The sequence below is a fragment of the Phoenix dactylifera genome, unplaced genomic scaffold (genome assembly GCF_009389715.1).
Source record: "Phoenix dactylifera cultivar Barhee BC4 unplaced genomic scaffold, palm_55x_up_171113_PBpolish2nd_filt_p 001804F, whole genome shotgun sequence".
Classification (NCBI taxonomy): domain Eukaryota; kingdom Viridiplantae; phylum Streptophyta; class Magnoliopsida; order Arecales; family Arecaceae; genus Phoenix; species Phoenix dactylifera.
In genome coordinates, this window is record NW_024069098.1 from 19,862 (window position 1) to 43,737 (window position 23,876).

General features: G+C 40.8%; 1 protein-coding gene across 1 annotated transcript; it reads right to left on the minus strand.

Moving 5' to 3' along the window:
• Positions 1–5,786: 5,786 nt before the first annotated feature.
• Positions 5,787–8,984, minus strand: LOC120109101 (pentatricopeptide repeat-containing protein At1g15510, chloroplastic-like; the record flags this gene model as incomplete). The annotated part of the gene is made up of 1 exon (XM_039122843.1): positions 5,787–8,984. A coding segment is annotated over one exon (2,672 nt), but the record flags the coding sequence as incomplete, so codon positions are not given.
• Positions 8,985–23,876: the final 14,892 nt, after the last annotated feature.

Genomic DNA, 23,876 nt, shown 5'->3' on the forward strand with positions numbered 1-23,876 from the left:
GGAAACGGGCGTACAGGACGTCGCTCTTGGTCACCATTTTCGCAATATCTACGAAGACGAACAAAAGAAGTTAGCCAAATATTGCAAAGGAGAGGACAAAGAAGAATTCCCTAGTTACCATCCTTACCCGGAGGGCGCGCCGAGCTCAGACCAACATTGATCAAAGCATCCTCGTTCACGAGGCCGTTCAGAAGGATGCCATCCCCGAGGCTGCGGATAGTGTCAAGGATTCTCTGCTCGCGCGAGGAAAGCCTGGGGAGTTGGTTAGCGATCTTGAGCCGGCTCCGCCTCTATCTAGGGTTGAACCCCCATGGTCGCTCGGAACTCAAGAAAAAGAATTTTTCCTTCCAACCATGAATGGATGACGGGGCGCCGTGAAAGAGTGGCCGACCAGCCCGAAAGGCAATGTAGAGCCACTCTCCGTCTCCCGGGTTAGATTTGAGCGAAAAAAGTTGCCAGAAAACGTTCACGGAAGACGGAACCCCGTACGCCATACACAGGGACAGAAACCCGATAATTGTCCTCCATGCATTTGGAGCAAGCTGCGCAGGGACGATCTCGCACTTTCCGAGCAACTCGTTCACAAACCCATGAAGGGAAAATCGTAGGCCGGCCCAGAGTGCCTCCAAGTACACTCCGATCCGGCCTACAGGGGGGTTCGTTACCCGGTCCCCCAACCCAGCGGGTTCCAAACGGAACCCCCGCAGAGGAAAAAACCATTTCTCGACCATCTCAAACTACTTCCCGCGCTCGAGCTGGTGGCCAGCTTGAGCTCGGAAGTCGGGGGGTAGTGTTGGGGGAAAACCCAAGTCGCGCCAGCCCGGAGGCGCTCGACCAGAAGGCGCCCGACCAGGGGACGCCAACCTCGCAACACGGGAAAACCCAAGTAGCGCCCGACCAGAAAGGCGCCCGACCAGGAAAGCGCCCGACCAGGAAGCGTCCGACCAGGAGACGCCGACCAGAACGCGTCGACCTCGAGACGCTCGAGTCAAAGGCACCCCACTGAGCAACTGGCTCGGCTCGGCACCCGGCCAGGTGCCGAGCCCTGAAGATGCCTTGTCTAAATATTCGACCCCAGCCTAATCCCTTAGAGAGAATCTGACAACTAGATATCCAACTCCATCGTACTCTGCTACCGTCGTCAAGCCATTAAGGCACGTGACCTCCGCAGGCCTCCGGCACACCCGATCATTAATGCGTGTGACCCCTGCGGGCCTCCAGTGCACTCAACCATTAAATGAACACGGCCCAAGATGATCTCCGGATCACTGGACCATCAAAGCATATGGCTCTTCCTGATCACCGGTTCACTCAGCAATTAATGCACTTGCTATCTACGAACCCCAAGCCCACCACGGCCGGCGGTTGAACCACTCCAACAGGTCCGATCAACCATGACAATTCGCTGGCTCCGGTCTGATCCGGTCTCGTTCTCCACAACGCCATTCATGAGCATGATCGTGCCCAATTATCACGAAGAAGACAATTTCCCCTGTCACCTCCCAGGTAACATAATATCCTTCTATAAAAGGGAACCGGGGGGAAAGGAGAAGGGGGAAAGAACAAACATTCTCCTTTTTTACTCCACTCATATACGAGCCCCCTCTGACTTAAGCATCGGAGGGCCGGCGCTGGAGATCCCGGCTACCGGCTTCTTGCAGGACTCTCCAGGAGGACGCCACCAGCTGACGCGCCGCCGCCCACTGTTCCAGCAGCAGAGCTCCTCCCCTCTCAGCTCGCGGCCGCCTCCAGGTCCAATTTCCAGCAACAAATCCAACCAATACTTCCAATATTACACCTAAGAATTGGGTCGCGCATTCGATCCATAATTTTAACTTTTAACTTTTAGGAAATGCATTTGGCTGCTCGAAAGGTTTCTGAAGTGCCTTTTTATTTTAGGTAAAATGATTGAGTTAAACGAATCAAGTATAAATATATTCATAAACATTATAAAATAAAAAATTCAAAAATTTAGCTGTTGAGTTCCATTCTTAAATACCTTCTGAAACATGGTTTTCTATTCGTACATCCGGACTTGTACTAAGGTCAGGTTCACAATCTTTCCAAGGACATTCATGGGGAGCCAAAGCAGTATTCTTTAACTTTTTATGAGATGGGCTAAGATTGTTGGAATTTTGAGGCTGGCATCTTAAAGCTAATATGCAATAAAGAAATGAGTTTACATCTACCATAAAATTTAATATTCCAAATAAAAAAATAAAAAAATAAATTATTGAATGTGACCTGAATGATCTAAAATATATGCATATATCAACATGAACACATAAATATATATCTAAGTTCATAAATTTTCGAAACTCGCAGCCTGTATATCAAACTATTATAAGCAGATAGCTATAATAAAATGATATAATATGTTTTTTTTGCAAGAACTTGATACATAAGCTAGCGTGATTTTTTGTAAATAGATATTTTGGATGTTCTGCATCATATATATATATATATATATATATATATATATATATATAATTTTTATTTTTCAATCACTGATATTTAATTTAATAGTGCGTGTGAATTTTCTCATTGCACCCTATGTGTATTGTGACCTCGCCCTTGGTGACCAAATTTAGATATAGCATGACCCGCTTTATAGAGAGGTATGGGTGTTATGATTATGATCTTATAAATATGTTTCTACTCTTCATGCAATTTATACATATATTTCTTTTTCTACCAATGCATTGTTCATACTATGATAATAGAGATCATAGAGATAAGCATACTTCCTGAGATTAGCACTTTGATCTAGGTGTCTCCCACCCATCATCTCACATTTTTTACAAGGTAGGATCTCGGATTGAGGCTTGCCCCAATGTTTTAACATGCGATATGCCCAACCTAAGTATAGAGATTAATTCTGATATTTTCAAAAAGAAAAAAGGGAAAAAGAACTACTCATGATAAAAACTAGGCACTGGTTGAGATAATTAGATGGTGCAATAAAAGATAGATAGATGTAGGAGGGAGACCCTGCTTGATTTAATAGTGTTGGATAAAATTCCAAATAGGTGGCAGCATAGGATGCAGAGGCATGGTTGTGGAACAAAACAAACACACGGTTTCAAGGACTTACAGTTGAGCGGAATGAGCGGGGATTAGATTGGAACTTTGGATTGGACACTGCTGAAACCAAATTAAGCCGGACTTAATTAAAAAAAATAGAAACGTGGACCTAACGTCTTCAAGCTTGGACAGGTTTCAGCAACCTAACAAGAATTAGTTAAATTATTAAAGTAATAAATTTGTAAATGTAAAATTTTTAGACTGTTTTATATTTTTAAAGTGATTGAAAGGATAATAGTATATTGGGTTACAAAGAAAAAGAGAAAGAAAATAACAGGGTAAATAATTTTATACAACATTTGTTGGGTCATATCGTTGAACTTAAAACAACTTCGGATCTGGTTAGATAAAAATTCTAAAAGCCGTCATGTTACAATCAAAATTTGATCTTAACACGCAGGGCCGACCAAATCAAAGCCTGGTTAGTGAAAACCTCTAACTGTGCTTATTTTTTTATTGGAGAGATGGTGACTCCAATTGACTAAATGTCTGGCTTAACTTAGAACCTGAATAGACAACGATCAAGCTAAAGTAAGCAACCAAGGTCAATATATATATATATATATATATATATATATATATATATATATATATATATATATATATATATATATATATATATATATATATAACACCAGCTACTCCACGCAAGGTGCTTCTACGTGTCAAAAACCATCAACCATGGTGCATCTTTTGCACCGTAGAGTAGCGTACGTGTTGGATAGCTGCTATATCATCCATCTCGAAGATGGATGACCATTGTTCATCTAGAATGCAGGCCGTGTACGGCACTAAACAAACACGAGTGCTTAGATTCTAATAGACAACAGCAGCCATTCATCTTCGAGATAGACAACGCGGCGGCCGTCTAAAAAAGTACAGCCTCTTCTGTACCAATGTGTTCGTGGTCTTCAAGTCGGGATCCTCGGCACATCCTTCATCTCGAAGTCACTGATGCCATCAAGCATAAAGACGAAGCACACTGCAACCGGCCGCCCGTGATGAAGTAGTCTTGGTGGGTAAAACAAGCCCGACCGAGTACCATAATTGGCTGCGTACTATGTGGCATGGATGAGCACAATAAAGAAGAAAGGTCCATGGATACAGCTTTGTAGATATTATATATGATATATATACAGAGCCATGCGCCAACATCCTGGCCCTCGTCATCGCCAGTCTCACCGCGACATTCCCCGCCGAGGGCCTCAGCGCCCACGCCATTATCGGCCTAGCACGCTGCGTGACCATCCGCGGGCGCCGGCATCTACAATGGCCCTAACGTCGGCCTGCCATTCGCGACAACGCCGTGCATGGCCTCCTCCGCTCGGACCAGGAGCACTTCACACGGCGTTGATGCTGCAGCCTTTGCGGGAGATTTCGCGTCAACCATGACGAAAATCGGGAACATCAGCCAGCTGACGGGAACCGGAGGGGAGATCAGGTTAAATTGCTGGTTTTTAAGTTCATCATATCATGTAAATAAATGAAAGAATTTATTTATTTATTTTTTTATCTTTTTCCTAAGGCGGGTGGATCATACTTGACGAGTACGGATGCACCCAATAAAATCGAAAAACATAATACCTCGGAGTGCCAAGGGCAACTCCCTATGACTAGCCCACAGGATGATATCGAAGTGGCTGGCTACTTATCTCCCTATGACTAGCTCACAGGATGATATCAGAGTGGCTGGCTACATAAGTAACCACCCAATCTACAACCCCATTAGCTTCACGGAACACATGCTTGGTCTAAAAGGCCCCATCATCCCTCACTATAGCACAGATGTCTCGCAACAAAGGGTGAACGCAACCATTGCTTCTAGCCCCCCAGATCTAACTGATGACAGTGGCCAAGTCCCCTCCAAGACAATGGAACTAGCTCGTAAGACACACCGGGTGTGACGAAGGTCCGCCCAAGCGGCCCGCAACTCCGCACCTAGAACCGATGTGTTGAAGAGTTGACTGCCCCTGCAGCCACAACCCTGGCAGACAAGTTCCGAATAACAAAACCCATACCGCCCCACGTACATCCATCCAAGATAGATCCGTCAAAATTGATCTTGAGAAAACTCGAATGTAGAGGCTTCCAGGTGAAAAATACCGTGCGGATACTCCCAAAGCAGAAAAGAAACTCCAAGTGTCTTAAGTTGTCAAGGTGTTTTCAACAAATGCGATGAGACTGAGCTCGGTCGCTTGCATGCGGACACTCTCCGCTACCAACTTAGTGATGGCTTCGCTTGGTTGTTCACGGATGTCAATGCGGATGCGGTTGATACTACGCCGCTGCTGACATGAACTTACGGATGGAAATGAAATGTCATTTAAGCACCTGAGCCTTCAGATTTGACTCTTCCTTAAAAACGCTGAGCCCAGGCCCAATTTCTAGAATGGCATAGCCCAAGATGTGCCAACCAGTTCGTAACCCAGCTCGGTTAAGGGTTTGACCAACACCCTGATTCCTAGGATCTGATGTTGGTCCGTGCAAATTTCCTTAAAAAAATAAGTTATATGCTTTGTACCGAAACCAGCTGCCACTTGCTCATGACCCTCCTGTCCTGACGTAATAAAACTAATATATTTCATTTCTTCCGCCGAAAGCAAACATGTGGAAACCCATCATTTTTTTGTCAAGAAGATGCAAGGGAGCGCAAGTAGAACATGCAATTTCAAGCCTCATTTAACATCCATACAAACTCAAAATTCCGCTGCAAAGTAAAAGTTTAGGAGGTTGAAGCCCTGCATCTTATACTCTTTCAAGAATCACACAACAATATATTGCTGTGCGAAGCAGAAATTGTAGTACAACAAGTCGGAGACAGAGTGCTTCTTTCATCGCACTTTGCTCGATAAATTTACATCATAATTACATCATCTAAAAGAGTGTAACACGGGAGAATGTCCTCAAACCTGTTGTAGCATTTCAATTACTTTAGCAAGCTGGCACGCATCGTTTGCTCGTCTCAACTGTGTATGTCCAAAAGTGATGGAGATCTATCCCATATCTTGATCTACCATTGGTGGCGTAATGTTTATCCTTGGCACCAATTTGTTCCCATGGTCTTCGTAGAGGTTCAGAAACATATCTATTTAGCATCACATTGTTCTTATAAAACATTTGAGGTGTCATGGTGTCTATCTGAACCTTATTCTAGATGGGTCATTAACTGGTATCGTGATGCCGCTGAAGAAGAATGATCATGAAATATATCTGAGCTGTCCGATGCTCTTATTCAGTCTTACTTTTCCAGTATCCCTCATCTCCGCAAGAACATCTTCCATCTTTAAAATGGTGGAATTGCTCGGTGTCCCTAACTGTTATCTCTCGTCGGACAATCTTTGAGATCATTTTCACAATGCTATGGCAGCTCTGGCACATGTACAGGTTTTTGGTTACCCGAACAGGCATCCCAGGTAGGCTATTGATGAGCCCAAAAGCAATGGCAAGTCTTTCACTGTGGCCACAAAATATATCAGCCTTCGATGCTTCAGCCTCATCGGACAATCCATCCTCAGGCAGAGGAAAACCAGCTGCCTTCATCCTATCATACAACCCATTTATGACTGCATAAATCTCCTTTATCTGTGGATGTGATTCATCAGCACTAAGAAATGCATGAACAACTCCCTTTGCTTCTACCCAACTGCATCCAGGATCTACAACTAAGCCCTTCTCTCTCATTGCCTTCCTCACTCTCACCACTTGGTTCCATCTGCCATCATCAGCGTATAAATTACACAGCAGCATGTAATATCCAACACTATCTGTGTCCAACTCGAAGATATGTTTTGCAGCAAGTTCACCAAGCTCGACCTTGCGATGTATCCTGCATCCATTCAACAATGCTCCCCAGATTGCAGCATCCGGCTCGATAGGCATATCTTTTATGAACTGGTGGGCTTCCTCCAAGAAGCCAGCTCGACCCAACAGGTCCACCATGCAAGTGTAGTGTCTCAGATTTGGAATTACCAAGTACTTTTGGGCCATGCTGTTAAAATAGTTCCAACCTTGACTCACCATTCCAGCCCTGCTGCAAGCACACAAGAGAGCAACAAATGTGATTTCATCTGGATGTACTCCCACATCTATCATCCTACTGAACAAAGCCACAGCAAGATCTCCATGTCCTCGCATGGCATAACCTGTTAGCATGATATTATATGACACCACATCCTTCTCTTCAAGTCGATTAAACTGCATCCATGCATATTCCATCCTTCCACACTTAACATACAAGTCTAGAAGAGCATTTGGTAGATAGCCCTCAGAATCTAAACCGCTCCGCAGAGTTTGAGCATGGATCTCCTTTCCGCACATTAAAGCTCCAACTGCAGCACAAGCAGAGAGGGCAGCAATCAACGTGACAGAATTTGGTTTTACATCAGCCTGCATATGGCGAAAGAAAGTCAAAGCTTCAAAGCTCTGGCAGTTGATCCGGAAGCCCGAAATTACTGAACTCCAAGATATCACATTCTTCGCAGGCATGCGTCTGAATACTTCTAGTGCTTTATCGATGCACTTAGACTTGGAATACATGTCAAGGAGTGTGTTCCCGACTATGGTATATGGCATAAGCCCGTTCCTCCTTGCAAGTTCATGCACCTTGATGCCCATATCCAAACGTCCCAAGCAAGCACAGGCTGATAGAACACTTGCTATCGTGATCTCATCAGGGATAACATCATTTTCTTCCATCTGTTCAAATACTTTTAAAGCTTTATCTGGCAAGCCATTCTTCTCATATCCTGATATCATCGCTGTCCATGACACCACATCCTTGGTCTCTATCCGCAAAAAAATTTTCTCAGCTTCATTCAAGCTACCGAAGCTAGTATACATCTGAATCAATGAATTGCTCACTGACACATCGACATAAAACTTCTTCTTTACCGCATAGCCGTGAATCTCCTTTCCTAACCTCATATCACAGAGCGCCCCAGATGCAGAGATGACACTTGTCATCGTCATCAAATCCGGATCAAATGAAAGATCCTGCATTGTTAAGAACAATCTCAACCCTTCAAAATGCTCCTCGTTCTCAAAATAGCCAGAGATCATCGCATTCCACGAGATGCAATCCCTCCTTGGCATTTCGTCAAACACTCTCCGAGCACAGTGAAATTCACCGCACTTTGCATACATGGTGATCAGAGAATTCAAAACATCGGTTTCCAAACCGAAACCAAATCTAATCAGATGAGCATGGATCTCTCTCCCACTCATCAAGTCCGGGATACCGCCGGAGGACCTCAGGACGCAGGGAAAAGTATATACATCCGGCCTGATACCGTTGCCGGCCCACAGCATCCGTTGGTACAAATCCAGGGACTCTTCCAAGAAACCATTTTTCCCATACCCGCCGATCATCACGTTCCAAGAGAAGACGTCCCTCTCGACCATTTTGCCGAACACCGACCACGCGACGACGAGTTCGCCGAACCTGACAAACATGCTCAAGAGGGCGTTGCCGAGACGGACGCTGAGGTGGGCGTTGGAGGAGGAGATGTGGGAGTGGACGCGGGAGCCTTCTGGCACGGCGTGACGCCATCCGCAGAGCCTCAGTAAGGCGACGTAGGTGTCCTCGTCCACCGGGCGTTCGCCAGCAGAGTCCAGCAGTAGGAGGGCTCCTTCCAAGTCGCCGTGGAGACAGAGGCGGCGGATATCGGGATTGGGGTCGGCGAAGGAGGAGGCGGTGGGAACGGGGGGGACGTTGGGGCTGAGGGCGGAGAGCTTTTGGGCCTTTCTGGGGGAGAATTGGGGGACTATTGGGGTTGGGAGAAAGGTTGAGGGATTTGGGTCTAGTGGATTTGGAGGGAAGACAGAAGAGGTGGTCTGTGAGGAGGGGAGTGGGAGGTTTATTGCTGGGAACTGCCATTTTTGGAGGTGGAAGAGTTCATGTTCTCACGGGGGTTCCTGGAGTAGCTCAATGTCGAGAGTGTCCCAAAAACTGTAATAATCCCAATTCTCAAGTCGATTTTGTCGGCTTCTGTAGTGTGGCTGGCTCCGCTCTACGATGCTTCGCCTGGACGTTTAATTAATGATGCAAACGCCGTGGACATCTAACTACACCAAAGCACACCTCTGGCCTTCGGGTGGTGAAGCCGGATAACATAGTTTGTACGCGAGATTTTGTTTTGAATTTATATATTGTTGATGTTAAAATTTCATCCGACAATGATCCGGATGATCTGGAAATATAGAGAACACTAATTGATCTGCTCGATCCATGATAATGGAAGATAAAATGCATGGAGAACCACGGATTTGAGCGCGCACACACTAGAAAAAGAAAAGCTTATCGGAATTGTTTTTATCGGGTCCTCCTATGCTTAAAGTCGCACGAGGTATTAAAAATAACAGGAGAAAAAATAAGAAAAGTATAGTGTAGAGTAACCTGTGTCTCTCTCTTGCATATCTAGAAATCTTGAGCCATTTGTATAGATGAAAAGTTCTTTGTCCCATCAAAGTTGGACTTTAAAGTTTGAGTTTTAGAAGAAAACTATCTCTTGATCTTCGTTATCTAAATCAACCCGAGAATAAAAATTCCATTGAAATTGGCCTGTTGGTGACTTACCCTCCTTTTTATAGGATGATCTATATGATAGTTAGCATGGAGAGCTTGGTCTTGCTTGGTGATCCATCGATGTGGTCGGCCTTCTTCTGATTGGCCTTTTGGTCGACCTTCTGGTTAGCCTTCTGCTAGTCGACTTGGTTCTAGCCGGTCTACAAGAGGTTGGCCTCTCTGACCTTACATGTTCTTCGATTCTATTTATATAAAGAAAGAAATCTGAATCAAGGGATAAGCCATAATCATCCTCCCTTATGGGCCATAACCTCTTTTCTATGTGGATTCTCTTAATTGTTGCCTAGAACTATTGGGAACCCGCTCATGCCGCAGAAAATTCAAAAAATTCAGATGGGCAGCGGAAGAGGCATAAGCGGGATCGACGTTCATCGCGCATGAACGTTATTTCATGAACCGTTCGTAGTTAGATAAGGATTAAAAACTTTTAAATAACATTAGAAGATCATATCTTCACCTTTGTGCGGGGTAGATGATCACCGCAAACTGATGATCGTGGTTTAGGATGAAGGTTCGCTTGAAGCCGTTCAAGTGCCCGGCCTCTACGGGTATCCACACAAAGCAGAAAATCGATCCAAGCTTTCTATCTCCCCGGGGTGCTAGCTCCCTTGCAGAGATAACTTTGATGGCTGATATCCTCCCTTTCAATCAATCCTTGATTGTGCTTGGGAGGAGGAAGAAGAAGGATGAAGAGAAGAAGAGGAACGAAGCCCTGCAGCCTTCTTTTTCTTCCTTGCGTTGGAACCAAACGGTGGAGGAAGAAGGAGGCCACCAAGATCCTTTTCTTCCCTTTGTTGTTGGTGGCTGAAAAGAGAGGAGAGGAGGGTGGCCACGTGATGGAGAGGAGGAGGGCTTCTTCTATGCCCTAGGTGCCGCCCACAAGTCCCTTTTTATAGACATGTGGAGCTCCTAACATTTAGGAGTTCTTGATGTCTTTCCTAAGAGGGGGCGCCGTCTCTTCTCCTTCTCCACGTGGAAAGGGGAGGGGCTTATCCCCTTCCTCATGGTAAAACCTAATCCATATTAGGTAGGGATTGGAATGCCCTAATGTGGTCAAGCCCTAATCCAATTAGGCTTAGCCCAAGGGTGAACCAATTTGGATCCAATCTAGGTAAGTCCTAATCCAATTAGAACTTAAATCAATTTTGACTCAATTGAACTCTTCAATCCTAATCCAATTAGGAGTCTTATTAATTCATTAGATTAATAATTAATTGTGACTTAAGAAACCCTAATCCAAATTAGGACATATATAATTTTAGTCCTAATTCAATTAGGACTCTATTTGAATCCGAAGTCCTAATCCGATTAGGACTCTAGGAATCCTACTCCAAGTAGGAATCCAATTTTGATTCAAAACTCCTAATCTCATTAGGATTGCAGGAATCCTATTCCAAGTAGGAATTCCAGTCCTACTCCAACTAGGATTCCCAGTCCTAATCCAATTAGGACTCTAGGAATCCTACTCGAAGTAGGACTCTTGTTTCAAGTCAATTAATTAATTCCCTTTGTTCCTTCTTCAACTGAATATCAATCGAATTGATTACTTGTGATTCATAATCACTTTTCAACCATCGGATCGGTCAATACTTCTAGTGTGTGTGACCCCATAGGTTCTACTCTGACTGGTAGTGAGATATTGTTGACCCCCTAATGGATTTTGATGAATACAAAAGACTAGAGTATAATTCCATTTATCTTAACAATTTAATTGAGGATTTCATATATTTTATTAAGAATATTGTTAAGAAATGTCTAGGCAAGTTCCCATGATTTTTTAAGGACTTATTGAAGAATTTTTGAGATGAAAGAAAAAGTTCAGGGACAGCCGAGACGTCTCCGGGTTGTCTCAGAGACGTCTCTGGCACAAACAGGAAGAACTGGCACGTCTGGAGACGTCCCCGGCACCTGCCGAGTCGTCCCCGCACGTAAAAAGCAGACTTTTCGAGTCGTCCCCGAGGTAGCGGAGTCGGCTCTCTCAGGGTTTTCCAGAGGATGTCATTTTCGGTGATAAGGCAGCCGAGACGTCCCCTGAAAGAGCGGAGTCGACTCTCTCAGAGAATTCCAGAAGACATGTTTTTTCGGAGTTATAACAGCGGAGTCGTCCCCAAGGCAGCGGAGTCGTCCCCATGCAAAAAGTGCAAACAAGCCGAGACGTCCCCGTAAAGTACAGAGACGACCCTCTCAGAAAAACAGAAAAACAAGGATTCAAACGATATAATTCCAGAGTCGTCCCCGTAAAGTGCCGAGTCGACCCCAAACAAAATGAAAAGTAAATTTATACAACCGAGACGTCTCGCGTTGACGCGGAGACGTCTCCGGAGCGCCTGGGACGCGACTGACAACTTTTGCAGGTTTGGTTTGAATTTCAAATCTCTTTTACTTTATCTCTAACGGCTATATTTGCTTTTTGGGCTATAAAAGGGACCTCTTAAGTGCTTCTCAACAACTCTTCACCAACCCAAAGCTAGATCATTTAAGAGAGAAGCAAGAGAGAGAAGTTCAAGGGAGTGAGTGCATTCAAGTGAAGAAATCAAATGCTTTCAAGCTTCCCAAGTGATTTCAAGCTCAACCACTCTCTTCCGCTCGGGATTCAAAGCTCATACTCAAGCCTACGCGATCCACATCGGAAGAATCATCATTTCCCACGCTTCCAACGGCAAAAGGATTCTTCCGGGTTCTATTGTTTATCATTGTCATATTTGCTTATCTAGAGCTTTTCAATCCTTTGTAAAACCTTTCATTGTGGTGCTTGTTCCAGTCAAGGGACTTGGAACAAGGAAAAGGCGTCCCAAGCCTAAGTGAAATTGGGGGTTATAGGGTTTGTTGTTAGCCCGGTGTAAAACAACGAGTTGGGTAGTGAACTCGCAAAACTACCGTACTGTAATCGTGGATTATAGTGGAAATTTCCAAAGGTGCTTTGGGGAGTGGATGTAGGAGCAGTGGAGGCTCCGAACCACTATAAAAGCTTGTGTTTGCGATTGTTTGTCTTCATAGCTTTATTTTAGCTTTAGCTCATACATTTATGTGTTTATTTTTTAATTAGACAAAAGTTTTAAAACACCCAATTCACCCCCCCTCTTGGGTGACCATCTCTGGGCAACAAGTGGTATCAGAGCAGGTGCTCTGTGTATTTCTTGAAAGACCTAACCGTCTTAGCCAAAGATCTAGATGGCAACACCCTTTAACAATGTTCCTGCTGAGGGGCAAGCAACCAATAGACCTCCACTCTTCAATGGGACAAATTATACCTATTGGAAGACTAGAATGAGAATCTTCATTCAAGCACAAGACTATGCCTTGTGGAGGGTTATAGTCAAGGGACCACAAGAACCATCACACATGGTTAATGGCATTCAAGTTCCCAAACCTGAGGAGGATTGGGATGAGAATGATGATAGGATGGCTCAACTCAATTCAAGAGCCATGAACTCATTATTTTGTGCTCTAGATGTAAACGAGTTTAATAGAGTCTCCACATGTAGTTCCGCTAAGGAAATATGGGATAGGCTTGAAGTTACCCACGAGGGTACAAATCAAGTCAAAGAGTCCAAAGTGAACATTCTAGTTCACAAATATGAGTTGTTTAAAATGGAACCCAATGAAACCATCACATGCATGTTTACACGCTTTACCGATATAATTAATGGTCTAAAGAGTTTGGGTAAATTTTATACTAATCCGGAACTTGTAAGTAAAATTCTCAGGTCTTTGCCGAAAGCATGGGAAACAAAGGTCACGGCGATCGTAGAAGCCAAAGACCTCAACACCTTGGGGCTAGAATAACTTTTGGGCTCATTGATGACGCATGAGCTCACGATGAAGCAACATGAAGATGATTTGCCAAAGAAGAAGACAATTGCACTCAAGGCTACTTCGAGTATGTGTGAAGAAGAAAGTAGTGAGAGTGAGGAAGAAAGTGAGGACGAGGACTTGGGTTTGATAGTTAGGAAGTTTAAAAAATTCATGAGGAAAAAGAAACCCTTTCCAAGGAAAAAGTTTGGAGGGAGAAATGATTGGGAAAAAGAAAAAGAAAAAGAAAGAGACCCAATCATATGCTACGATTGCAAGAAACCGGGACACATTCGTTCCGAATGCCCTCAACAAAAGAAGTTTTTTGGAAAGAAGAAGAAGAAGGCATTGAAGGCAACATGGGATGATAGTGACACATCATCCTCCGAGGAAGAGAAGGAAGAGACCGCCAATTTGTGCTTCATGGCATTCGAAGACGACGAGGTATGTCAAAACTCAACTATAAATTTTACTTTAGAAGAATTGTATGAAGCTTTTCAAGAACTTATGGGTGATTGTAGTATGTTAGGAGCAAAGAATAAAGAGTTAAAAGCCTCCAATCAAAAACTGAAAGAAGATATTGAAAACCTATTGATTGAGAAGGAGAGCGTTAAAAATATTAACACCATTGACCTAGAAAATAGAAACTTAAAACTTAGCATTGAAAATAAAACGGAAAAAACACTAATTAAGGAATTAAATCTAAAAGTAAAATCTCTACTCGATAATAATACCTCACTTGCACAAAATGTTGAATCCCTTAAAAAGGATAAGGAAGAACTAGTTAAAGAAAATTTAAATCTTAAGAATGAGGTACATAAATGCAAACCAATTGTTGAAAAATTCACACAAAGCTCTGAAAAATTAAATCTTATTCTTTCAAATCAAAGAGCTGTTTTTAATAAAGCCGGATTAGGATATAAAACTAACAAACAACAAAAGTATCTAAAGAATTTCTTTGTAAAAGCAAAAGATGTAAAAACTGAAAAACCTACATGCTTTCATTGCGGAAAAAATGGACATAAAGCCTACTCTTGTATTCAAAGAAAGATCCAAACTAACAAGAGTACATTTGTGAAAGCTAAAAACATAACTAAAGTATGGGTGCCTAAGGGAACCAACTACACTAACCACGAAGGACCCAAGAAAACTTGGGTACCTAAGAGCTTCACATGATCATTTGCAGGTATGCCTTGCAGCCGGGAATAAAAGGAGAATGTGGTATCTTGATAGTGGTTGCTCAAGGCATATGACCGGTGACAAGAGTCTCTTCGTCACTTTGAAATCAAAAGAAGGAGGAGTAGTCACATTTGGAGACAATGCTAAAGGTCAAATCATTGGTGTTGGTAAAATCTCCATTTCACCCTCCTCTTTTATTGACAATGTATTGTTAGTTAATGGACTAAAACATAATCTATTAAGTATAAGTCAGTTTTGTGACAAGGGATTTAAAGTGTCATTTGAATCATCACTATGCATAATTAGTAGTCCAATTGACAATGAGATCATACTCACAGGACATAGGCATGGAAATGTTTACATGGTTGATCTTGATGATCTCACCATGAAGGATGGCCAATGTCTTGTAGCCATGAGTCCCAAAGTCAATGAGACTAGTTGGTTATGGCATCGTAGGTTAGGACATGCTAGCATGGATTTAATTTCTAAATTGGTTACAAAAGATCTAGTCAAAGGACTACCAAAGATAGATTTTGAAAAGAACAAAATTTGTGCTGCATGTCAATTAGGGAAACAAACGAGAAGCTCTTTCAAGTCTAAAAACATAGTCTCAACAACAACACCCTTAGAACTAATCCACATGGATTTGTTTGGACCCACTAGAACTGCTAGTCTAGGGGGTAAGAAATTTGGTCTTGTAATTGTTGATGATTTTTCACGTTTACATGGGTTTCATTTCTTGCACATAAAGATGAGTCCTTTCCCGCTTTTATCAAGTTTCATAATAGAGTTTCGAATGAACTCAATCTTAAACTAAAAGCAATTAGGAGTGATCATGGTACCGAGTTTGAAAATCAGCACTTTGAAAAGTTTTGTGACGAAAATGGTATCAATCACAATTTCTCGGCACCTAGGACACCCCAACAAAATGGGATGGTAGAAAGGAAGAATCGCACACTAGCAGATATGGCTCGTACCATGTTGTGCGAATCGGATCTACCAAAATATTTTGGGCTGAAGCAATAAATACTGCATGTCACATTTTAAACCGTGCATTAGTTAGATCCATCTTGAAGAAAACACCTTATGAGTTAATAAAAGGTAAGAAACCAAATATAAGCTATTTTCATGTTTTCGGTTGTCGATGCTTTATTTTAAATAATGGAAAGGACAATCTAAGCAAATTTAGTGCTAAATCAGATGAGGGGATCTTCTTAGGTTATTCCTCATCTAGTAGAGCATACAGGGTTTTCAACAAGAGAACTCTTGTTGTTGAAGAATCCATTCATGTTGTTTTTGATGAAGCTAACGGAGATTCTTCTAGAAAAGAAGAAGATGGTGATGCAGGTATACTTGAAGACCGAATGAAGGAATTCTCCATACAAGACAAACAACATGAGGATGAGATCAAAGAAGATACAATTCAGCAAGATGAAGAAGATCAACCTCCATCAAGAAATCAAGATCTTCCTAAGGAATGGAGGTATGCACATGGTCATTCAAGGGATCTAATCCTTGGTGATCCTTCGCAAGGGGTAAGGACAAGATCCTCTCTAAGAAATACCAGTAATTATCTTGCTTTCGTTTCACAAATAGAACCTAAATCACTAGAAGAAGCCGAAAAAGATGATAATTGGATGAATGCTATGCAAGAGGAATTAAACCAATTTGAAAGAAATGAAGTTTGGACTCTAATGAAAAGACCCCCTAATGTTACAATTATAGGCACCAAGTGGGTGTATAGAAATAAACTAGATGAAGATGGAATAGTCATAAGAAACAAAGCTAGACTAGTTGCCAAAGGTTATAATCAGGAGGAAGGAATAGACTTTGATGAAACTTTTGCTCCTGTTGCTAGATTAGAAGCTATTAGACTACTTTTGGCATATGCATGCTTCATGGATTTTAAACTCTATCAAATGGATGTAAAAAGTGCATTTTTAAATGGTTATATAATGGAGGAAGTTTATGTAGGACAACCTCCAGGCTTTGAAAACCACTTACATCCAGATTACGTTTATAAATTGCATAAAGCATTGTATGGACTTAAGCAAGCTCCTAGGGCATGGTATGAAAGATTAAGTAATTTTCTAATTGAAAATAAATTTAAGAGAGGAAATGTGGACAAAACCCTCTTCATTAAAAGAAAAGAAAATGACTTATTGCTTGTGCAAATTTATGTGGATGATATAATTTTTGGTGCTACTAACGATAGTCTTTGTCAAGAGTTTGCCAAGCTTATGCAGGAAGAATTTGAAATGAGCATGATGGGTGAACTCAACTTCTTCCTTGGGCTACAAATAAAACAATCAGAGGAAGGCATCTTCATCAGTCAGTCCAAATACATCAAGGAAATGTTGGAAAAATTCAAGATGAAGGATGCAAAGGAAATCAGCACACCCATGGGCTCAAGTTGCAAGCTTGACAAAGATGAAAAAGGTAAAAATATAGACTGCAAATTGTACAGAGGTATGATAGGCTCATTACTTTACCTTACTGCTAGTAGACCAGATATATTATTCAGTGTTTGTATGTGTGCTAGATACCAAGCATGTCCTAAGGAATCACACTTGCAAGCTGTTAAAAGAATTTTTAGATATCTGGTAGGGACATCTAATGTAGGCTTATGGTATTCTAAACAATCTGACATAAATTTAATTGCTTATTCCGATGCTGATTTTGCCGGGTGCAAACTCGACAGAAAAAGCATAAGTGGCACATGTCAATTCTTAGGTGCTAATTTGGTTTCCTGGTTTAGCAAGAAACAAAATTCAGTTGCCTTGTCCACAGCTGAGGCTGAGTACATTGCAGCTGGAAGCTGTTGTGCCCAAGTTCTTTGGATTAAGCAACAACTTGAAGACTTCGGTATCAAAATGGATAATATACCAATTAAATGTGATAATACAAGTGCAATTAATTTAACAAAAAATCCTGTCCAACACTCTAAGTCAAAGCATATAGAGATTAGGCATCATTTTATTAGGGATCATGTGTTGAAAAATGATGTGATGATTGAATATGTATGTACTGAAAATCAATTGGCCGATATCTTTACAAAGCCCCTTTGTAAAGATAGATTCAACTTCTTAAGGAATGCTTTGAGCTTGTATGATCCTAGCAAATAAATTGAACTTGTATTGCATTGCTTTGCTACTCAAACTAGTAATCCACCTTAAGATAAACATAAGTGAAAGCATGAATTCATCTAAGCTATATGACGAACTGTTTGACTTTCCGGAGGATGGTTACCCTCCCTTGGACTCTTCATGGAGATATTTTCAGAGCCTATTTCATAGGTATTCGAAATTTGGTCAAACATTCCTCATTTCAATATTAATAATTCAAAAATCATTATCAAATTATTATAGGATGTATTATTAAGGGGGAGGATCACAAACAAATTCACTCTGTGTTTATCAAAAGAAATCATGTTGATTAGGGTGATTAAATTAAAAAAAAATTGGGAAAAGATAGAATTCAGTCTGAAATTTTTCAGTGCCGGAGACGTCTCTGGCAAATCGCAGAGACGTCCCCCCAGGCGAGACGTCTCGCCTTAGTCGCGGAGACGTCTCGGGGACCGAACGAGGGTTTTTAAAATAGGTCGAAACAGCTCGAGTCGATCCGAGCTTTCCCTTTCATCCCCGACAAAAACAAAAACCCTAGCCTCCATTTTTCTCCAACACAAACCCTAGCCTCTTTCTCCTTATTTCTCTAGGATTTCCATTCAATGGCACCCAAAAGAGCTAGGAGGACTGGTGGGAGGCGTCCTAGGGCAGCGGCCGACGGTGAGCAACGGAGGGAAGAACCTTCCGCGCCGTCTCCTTCGGTTGCTCCACCGACCACAACCATTTCCTGTGCAAATCGCACAGTGACAACCGGGAGGTACATAGATTTTCATTTTCTAGATAATGAGGGGTTCTCTATTGGAGAGAGACTCCGAGCCCAAGGGTGGGAGCACCTTTGTACCCTCAATACCTCGACCTACCCCGGCCTTGTTAGAGAAATGTTTAGTAATATGGCTTTAGGGGACTTAGGGTACACTGCATATGTCCGGAGGACATTAGTAGAAATTAATGAGGACATCTTATCCACTGTTTTGCAAATCCCTAAGGACGGTGAGGCTCCAACCTCACATCCCCAAAGGGAAATAGCCCTAAACTTACTTTTAGGACGAGAGGACTGCGGCCCTCTTGATGTAGTGAACTCACAAGACCTAAATGCCGAGATGAGATTACTTTTAAGAATTGTCAACCGGGTCTTGTTTCCTAAAACCGGTCGCTTCGATTTTGTTTCGGAGCGAGATTTAGTTATCATGCACCATATCCTACTAGAGATTCCTCTAAACCTCCCTAGACTCATGTTAAACTACATTGCTCTATGTCATAGGTATTCTAGGTTTAGTATACCCTATGGCATGATATTTACCCTAGTATTTAAACACTTTAAGGTTCACATTCCCGAAAATGAACCTGCAAAACCCTTGAGAAACACCGACTACTATAATGAGGGCACAATGCGAAGAATGGAGTTTCAAAAGGTAGATGGGTCTTGGGTCAAGGTACCAAAAAGAAAAGCTCTAAACCCTAGAGCCTGAGATCCCACATCAGGAGTCTGACCACCACTCTCCTCCACCCAGCCACATGGATTTCCCTGATATACCCTCTGTTGCCCAAGGTGACAATCCAAGAGGGGGGGGGTGAATTGGTTTCTTCTAAATTTTAGTGCTTTTAAAACTTTCTTAGTTAAATGCGATGGATGCTTTCTTAGGTTATTTGAGTGAGTTAAACTAATGCAAGAATAGAAAGTAAAGCAAGAGAAAATGAAAGCACAAACACAATCCAAACACAACAATATATAGTGGTTCGGTGCTCTCCTTAGCACCTACGTCCACTCCCCAAGCGTACCCTTGGGAATTCACTATAATCTTGCGGATTACAGTTGGATTGTTTTCCGGGCTCACAATCCAAAAACCTTGTTGGTTTTACGGGATCCCCAACGAACCTATACACTTGGTTTTCCGGGCTCACCAAGAACCTTGTTGGTTTTGCGGGCTCACCAACGAACCTATACAACTTTGGTTTTCCGGGTTCACCAAAAACCTTTGTTGGTTTTGCGGGCTTACCAACGAACCTTTGTTGGTTTTGCGGGCTTACCAACGAACCTTTACAAAGTGTTTATACAAATGAAAAGAAAAGATTTAAACTCCTAGATGAGCATATAAAGCAATATGAACAACAAGAAGAGTTAGAAAGAAATTATCGCTTTGAAGTCGCTTTGCTCTTCTTGGTCAAGGAAGCTTTACTCTTCAATGGGGGAAGGAGCTCTTAATGCCTCTTTGAATCTGCTCAATCCCTTTCTTTGATTCTTGAATGAAGCTCTTGATGAAGCTTGTCTTGCTAGGGTTCTCTCTTGAATGCACTTGATGTATTTTCCCCAAAAGCTTGCTTCCTTTAATGAATACTCCCTCTTAAATACTTCTCCAACCTCCAAATAGTCCTTTCTGACCGTTGGATTGAAGAAACTAGCCGTTTGTAGCCGTTGGGAGTCCAAAAAGCATTTCTGCACAACTAGCCGTTATGTTCAGCCCGTGTTTGGGTCGGCTCAACCTGTCCTTGGGTCGACCCAACTTGGCCTTGGGTCGACTCAAACATTCCTTGGGTCGACCCTCTCAGAGAACACAGAAACATGAATTTCAACCTTCCTTCACCTGGGTCGACCCAACCATTCTTTGGGTCGACTCAAAGTTCACTTGGGTCGACTCAACTTCTTCTTGGGTCGACCCTCTCAGTAATTTCAGAGAACCATTTTCTGTCTGTCTTTGCATTTTGAGGTTCTTTGGAGGTTGGGTCGACTCATGCCTACCTTGGGTCGACCCAACTCACTGTTCATTTGTGCTGTTTTTGCAGGAGTGTGCCAGATGATTCCTTTAAGTCCCGGGGTCGACCCAATCAACCTATGGGTCGACTCAATTCACACTTTGCTGCATTCTCAAGATTAGATCCATCCAAATGAACAAGACCATATATATATTTCCAATTAAGCAAATGTACTGAGAGCAATGAACTTATAAATGAAGTATCAATTTTAACTTATAGCATACTCTAGATAATTGCTTGTTAATCATCAAAATAACACTATCATCCTCAATCTCCCCCTTTTTGATGATTACAAAATAAAGAGTATAAGCCTATTGATACTTGTCTTTAAAATCAGTTTATAAAAGGGATTGAATTTCAGAATTTTAGCTTTTCATATATATAAGTGAAATCTCCCCCTATATCATTCAAAATTTGCCAATTTGAATTTTTGAATGGCTCCCCCTTTCATTTATAATTCATTAGCAATGAAACTTCAAAAATTTGAGATAAAATAAGAGTTTCAGCTTATGTATCGGGGTGAGAAAGGAGCGTGCCAAATTCTGAATTTATATGTGCCAAATTCTGAATTATGATAGAAATTTTTGATTTGATGATTTTCATTGTTACAAATTGCTCCCCCTTAGATATGTAAGCTTTCTTATATGATTTTCAATTTGTTTGCCCATTTATTTCTCTTTTCTTTTCATAACTTCTTTACTCACTCTTTCTCACAAAAGTAATACTCTTTCTTCTCCCTTTATATACTCTTTCCTTCTCTTCTCTTTTATATACTCTTTCCTTCTCTTCTCTTTTATATACTCTTTAATACTCTTTCTTCTCCCTTTATATACTCTTTCCTTCTCTTCTCTTTTATATACTCTTTCCTTCTCTTCTCTTTTATATACTCTTTCCTTCTCTTCTCCTTTATATACTCTTTCCTTCTCTTCTCCCCCTTTTTGTTATCATCAAAAACATATATATGGGAAAAGATGCAATAAAGAACAAACTTCAGACTTCATTGATCAAAATAGGAACATTTTCATATATTAATGCTCAAAATGATGAAAAGTACAATGTTCCACAATCAAGATTTAAAGATATAAGGGAAAGACAAGATTCATAAGGGAAAAGCAAGATATATATGAGAAAAGGCAAGATACATACGAGAACTAGATTTCTAGCCTAGGCTCTAAATATAGATGCTAAGATCAGCCTAGGGAGACTCTAATTGAGAGTGGGAAATAGGGTTTTCGGAAGAGGACAAAGGGTAAACAGTGCCCTAGATAGCTCACGGGTCCCCCTTTTAATAGTGGGGTCCCGACGTTGGGTCGACTCAAGAAATTTCTTGGGTCGACTCAACGTTGGGTCGACCCTATTCTGGGTTGGGTTGACCCAAGTGCAGAATTTTTCTTTTCTCTTCCGTTTTGCTTCTAAAATGTTTTCCTTGCTTCCAATCCTTATAAACTCTTTATGGGACAATGATACATGAGTAAGGAATCTATAGATAACAAGTTTGACTCATGTTTCATGGGTTTTTAGAAATGGGAGGAATGTATCATGAGATTGCTTGCTCCCTTTTATATCTCTTCAATAAAAAGGATCACATATGCCTAATTTCCTCCTTAGCGTGCAGACTCTATCTTCACTCAAGGGTTTTGTGAATATGTGAGCTAATTGTTTTTCAGTACATGTATGCTCATATGTTTCCATTTTGCACATGATCCCTAATAAAATGATATCTTATTTCTATGTGTTTGGCTTTAGGAATGAGATATTTAGAATGTAAGCCAGAAGTGATCTCTAAATGTAGATTCCAAAGATAGTTTTGAAATCAAGTGTAGATGGAATCTTTTTCAAGTTATTTCAAGGAGTATCAAGAATAATATTCAAAGAAAGGCACGGATGAAAATCCAAATAAAAGTATTGGGGCATAGATACCAAAACATGAATTTATGTAGTGTAGGATACATAAAATTCAAGGCTTTGAAAGTTCTTTTAGAGCTCTCTTAAGGACTTTCTTTTACTCCTTTAAAGATCATAACATCAAAATCAATTAAAATGAATTGGCTCATGATTGAAACGCTAAAGTGCAAGCCAATAAGAGCTCATTAGTAGATTCCAAAGTAAATTTCCAATACTAAGACAAATGGAATCCTTTTCACTTAGTTTTCAAAACAAGTGATTTACCAATTAAGTACAGATGAAAATCCAACTTTCAAAAGATATTCAATGAAGCACAGAGTTTAATACCACTTTACATTTGGTATTCTTTCTCTCATCTTTAGTTGTGAATTTACATGATTAAGTTCTATATGATCTCTCCCTCTGAAATTTTCTTTCTCCCCCTCAATTAATCATTCCATTTGAGAGTTTAGAGTTTGAAGATAATTTTTAATAAAGAGATTGAGTATTTAAAGCTCCCCCTCAAAAGATGCATTTTTTTTTAAACTTTCTTTTCTTTTGTTGAATTTCAGATTTTAATGATAAACGTGAATAAAACTGAAACTTTATGATATCAAGAATGTAGAGTGATCTAGAGTTATTCAAAATTTATAGCAATCACTCTTTTTTAATCTTTTAAGAACAAGTTATGCTTCCTCTTAATCTTTGAGAAAATGTACTGAAATATTAATCAGAAAATGATTCATTTGAAGCTCAAATTCTTTCAAAAGCATTTACATTTTCTTTCTTTTAAGAATCATTTGAGTGAGCTGAAATATTTCTAGACTTGAGATCATTCACTCTTTTAATAATATATATACATATATATTTTGATGAAAGTCTTTAACAATGTAGGAGAGAAAAAAAAAATATATAGATGACCATTGAAGTATATGTATTTATAGAACTCAATTTCTTAATCAAGGTTTTTCAGCAATGTATATATGAAGCACAATAAATCTTTTCAATATCAAAATAAAATCATATATTAAAAAATATTTGTTTGCAATCAAGATCATCAAAAGACACATCATTCAGACCAATATTAGTACACTTTGAAGATAAGAAATGATATGTTTCAGATGCGTATCAGGGCAAGCAATCAAGGCATCAGAATTATTCTATTTTTCTTAAGCTGTAATTTTATCTAGAAATTCATATTGAGTTATTCCCCAAAATGATGCAATCATTGAAGCATATAATGAAGGTTACAAAAATACAATGATAGAGGCATTTTTAAATTAAGTTTAAGCTTTTATACAACATCAGATTCTGAATTTCATAAAAATTTTCAAGGAGCCTTTCAGGATTATAATTTGAGATATGCATCTTCTACATTGTAGCTCATCTTAAATTATTAAGATTGAAGACACATATTTCAAGAACATTAGAGCACATCCAGAATCTTTGTAATTCATATTGAATTTTGGTACAAATTG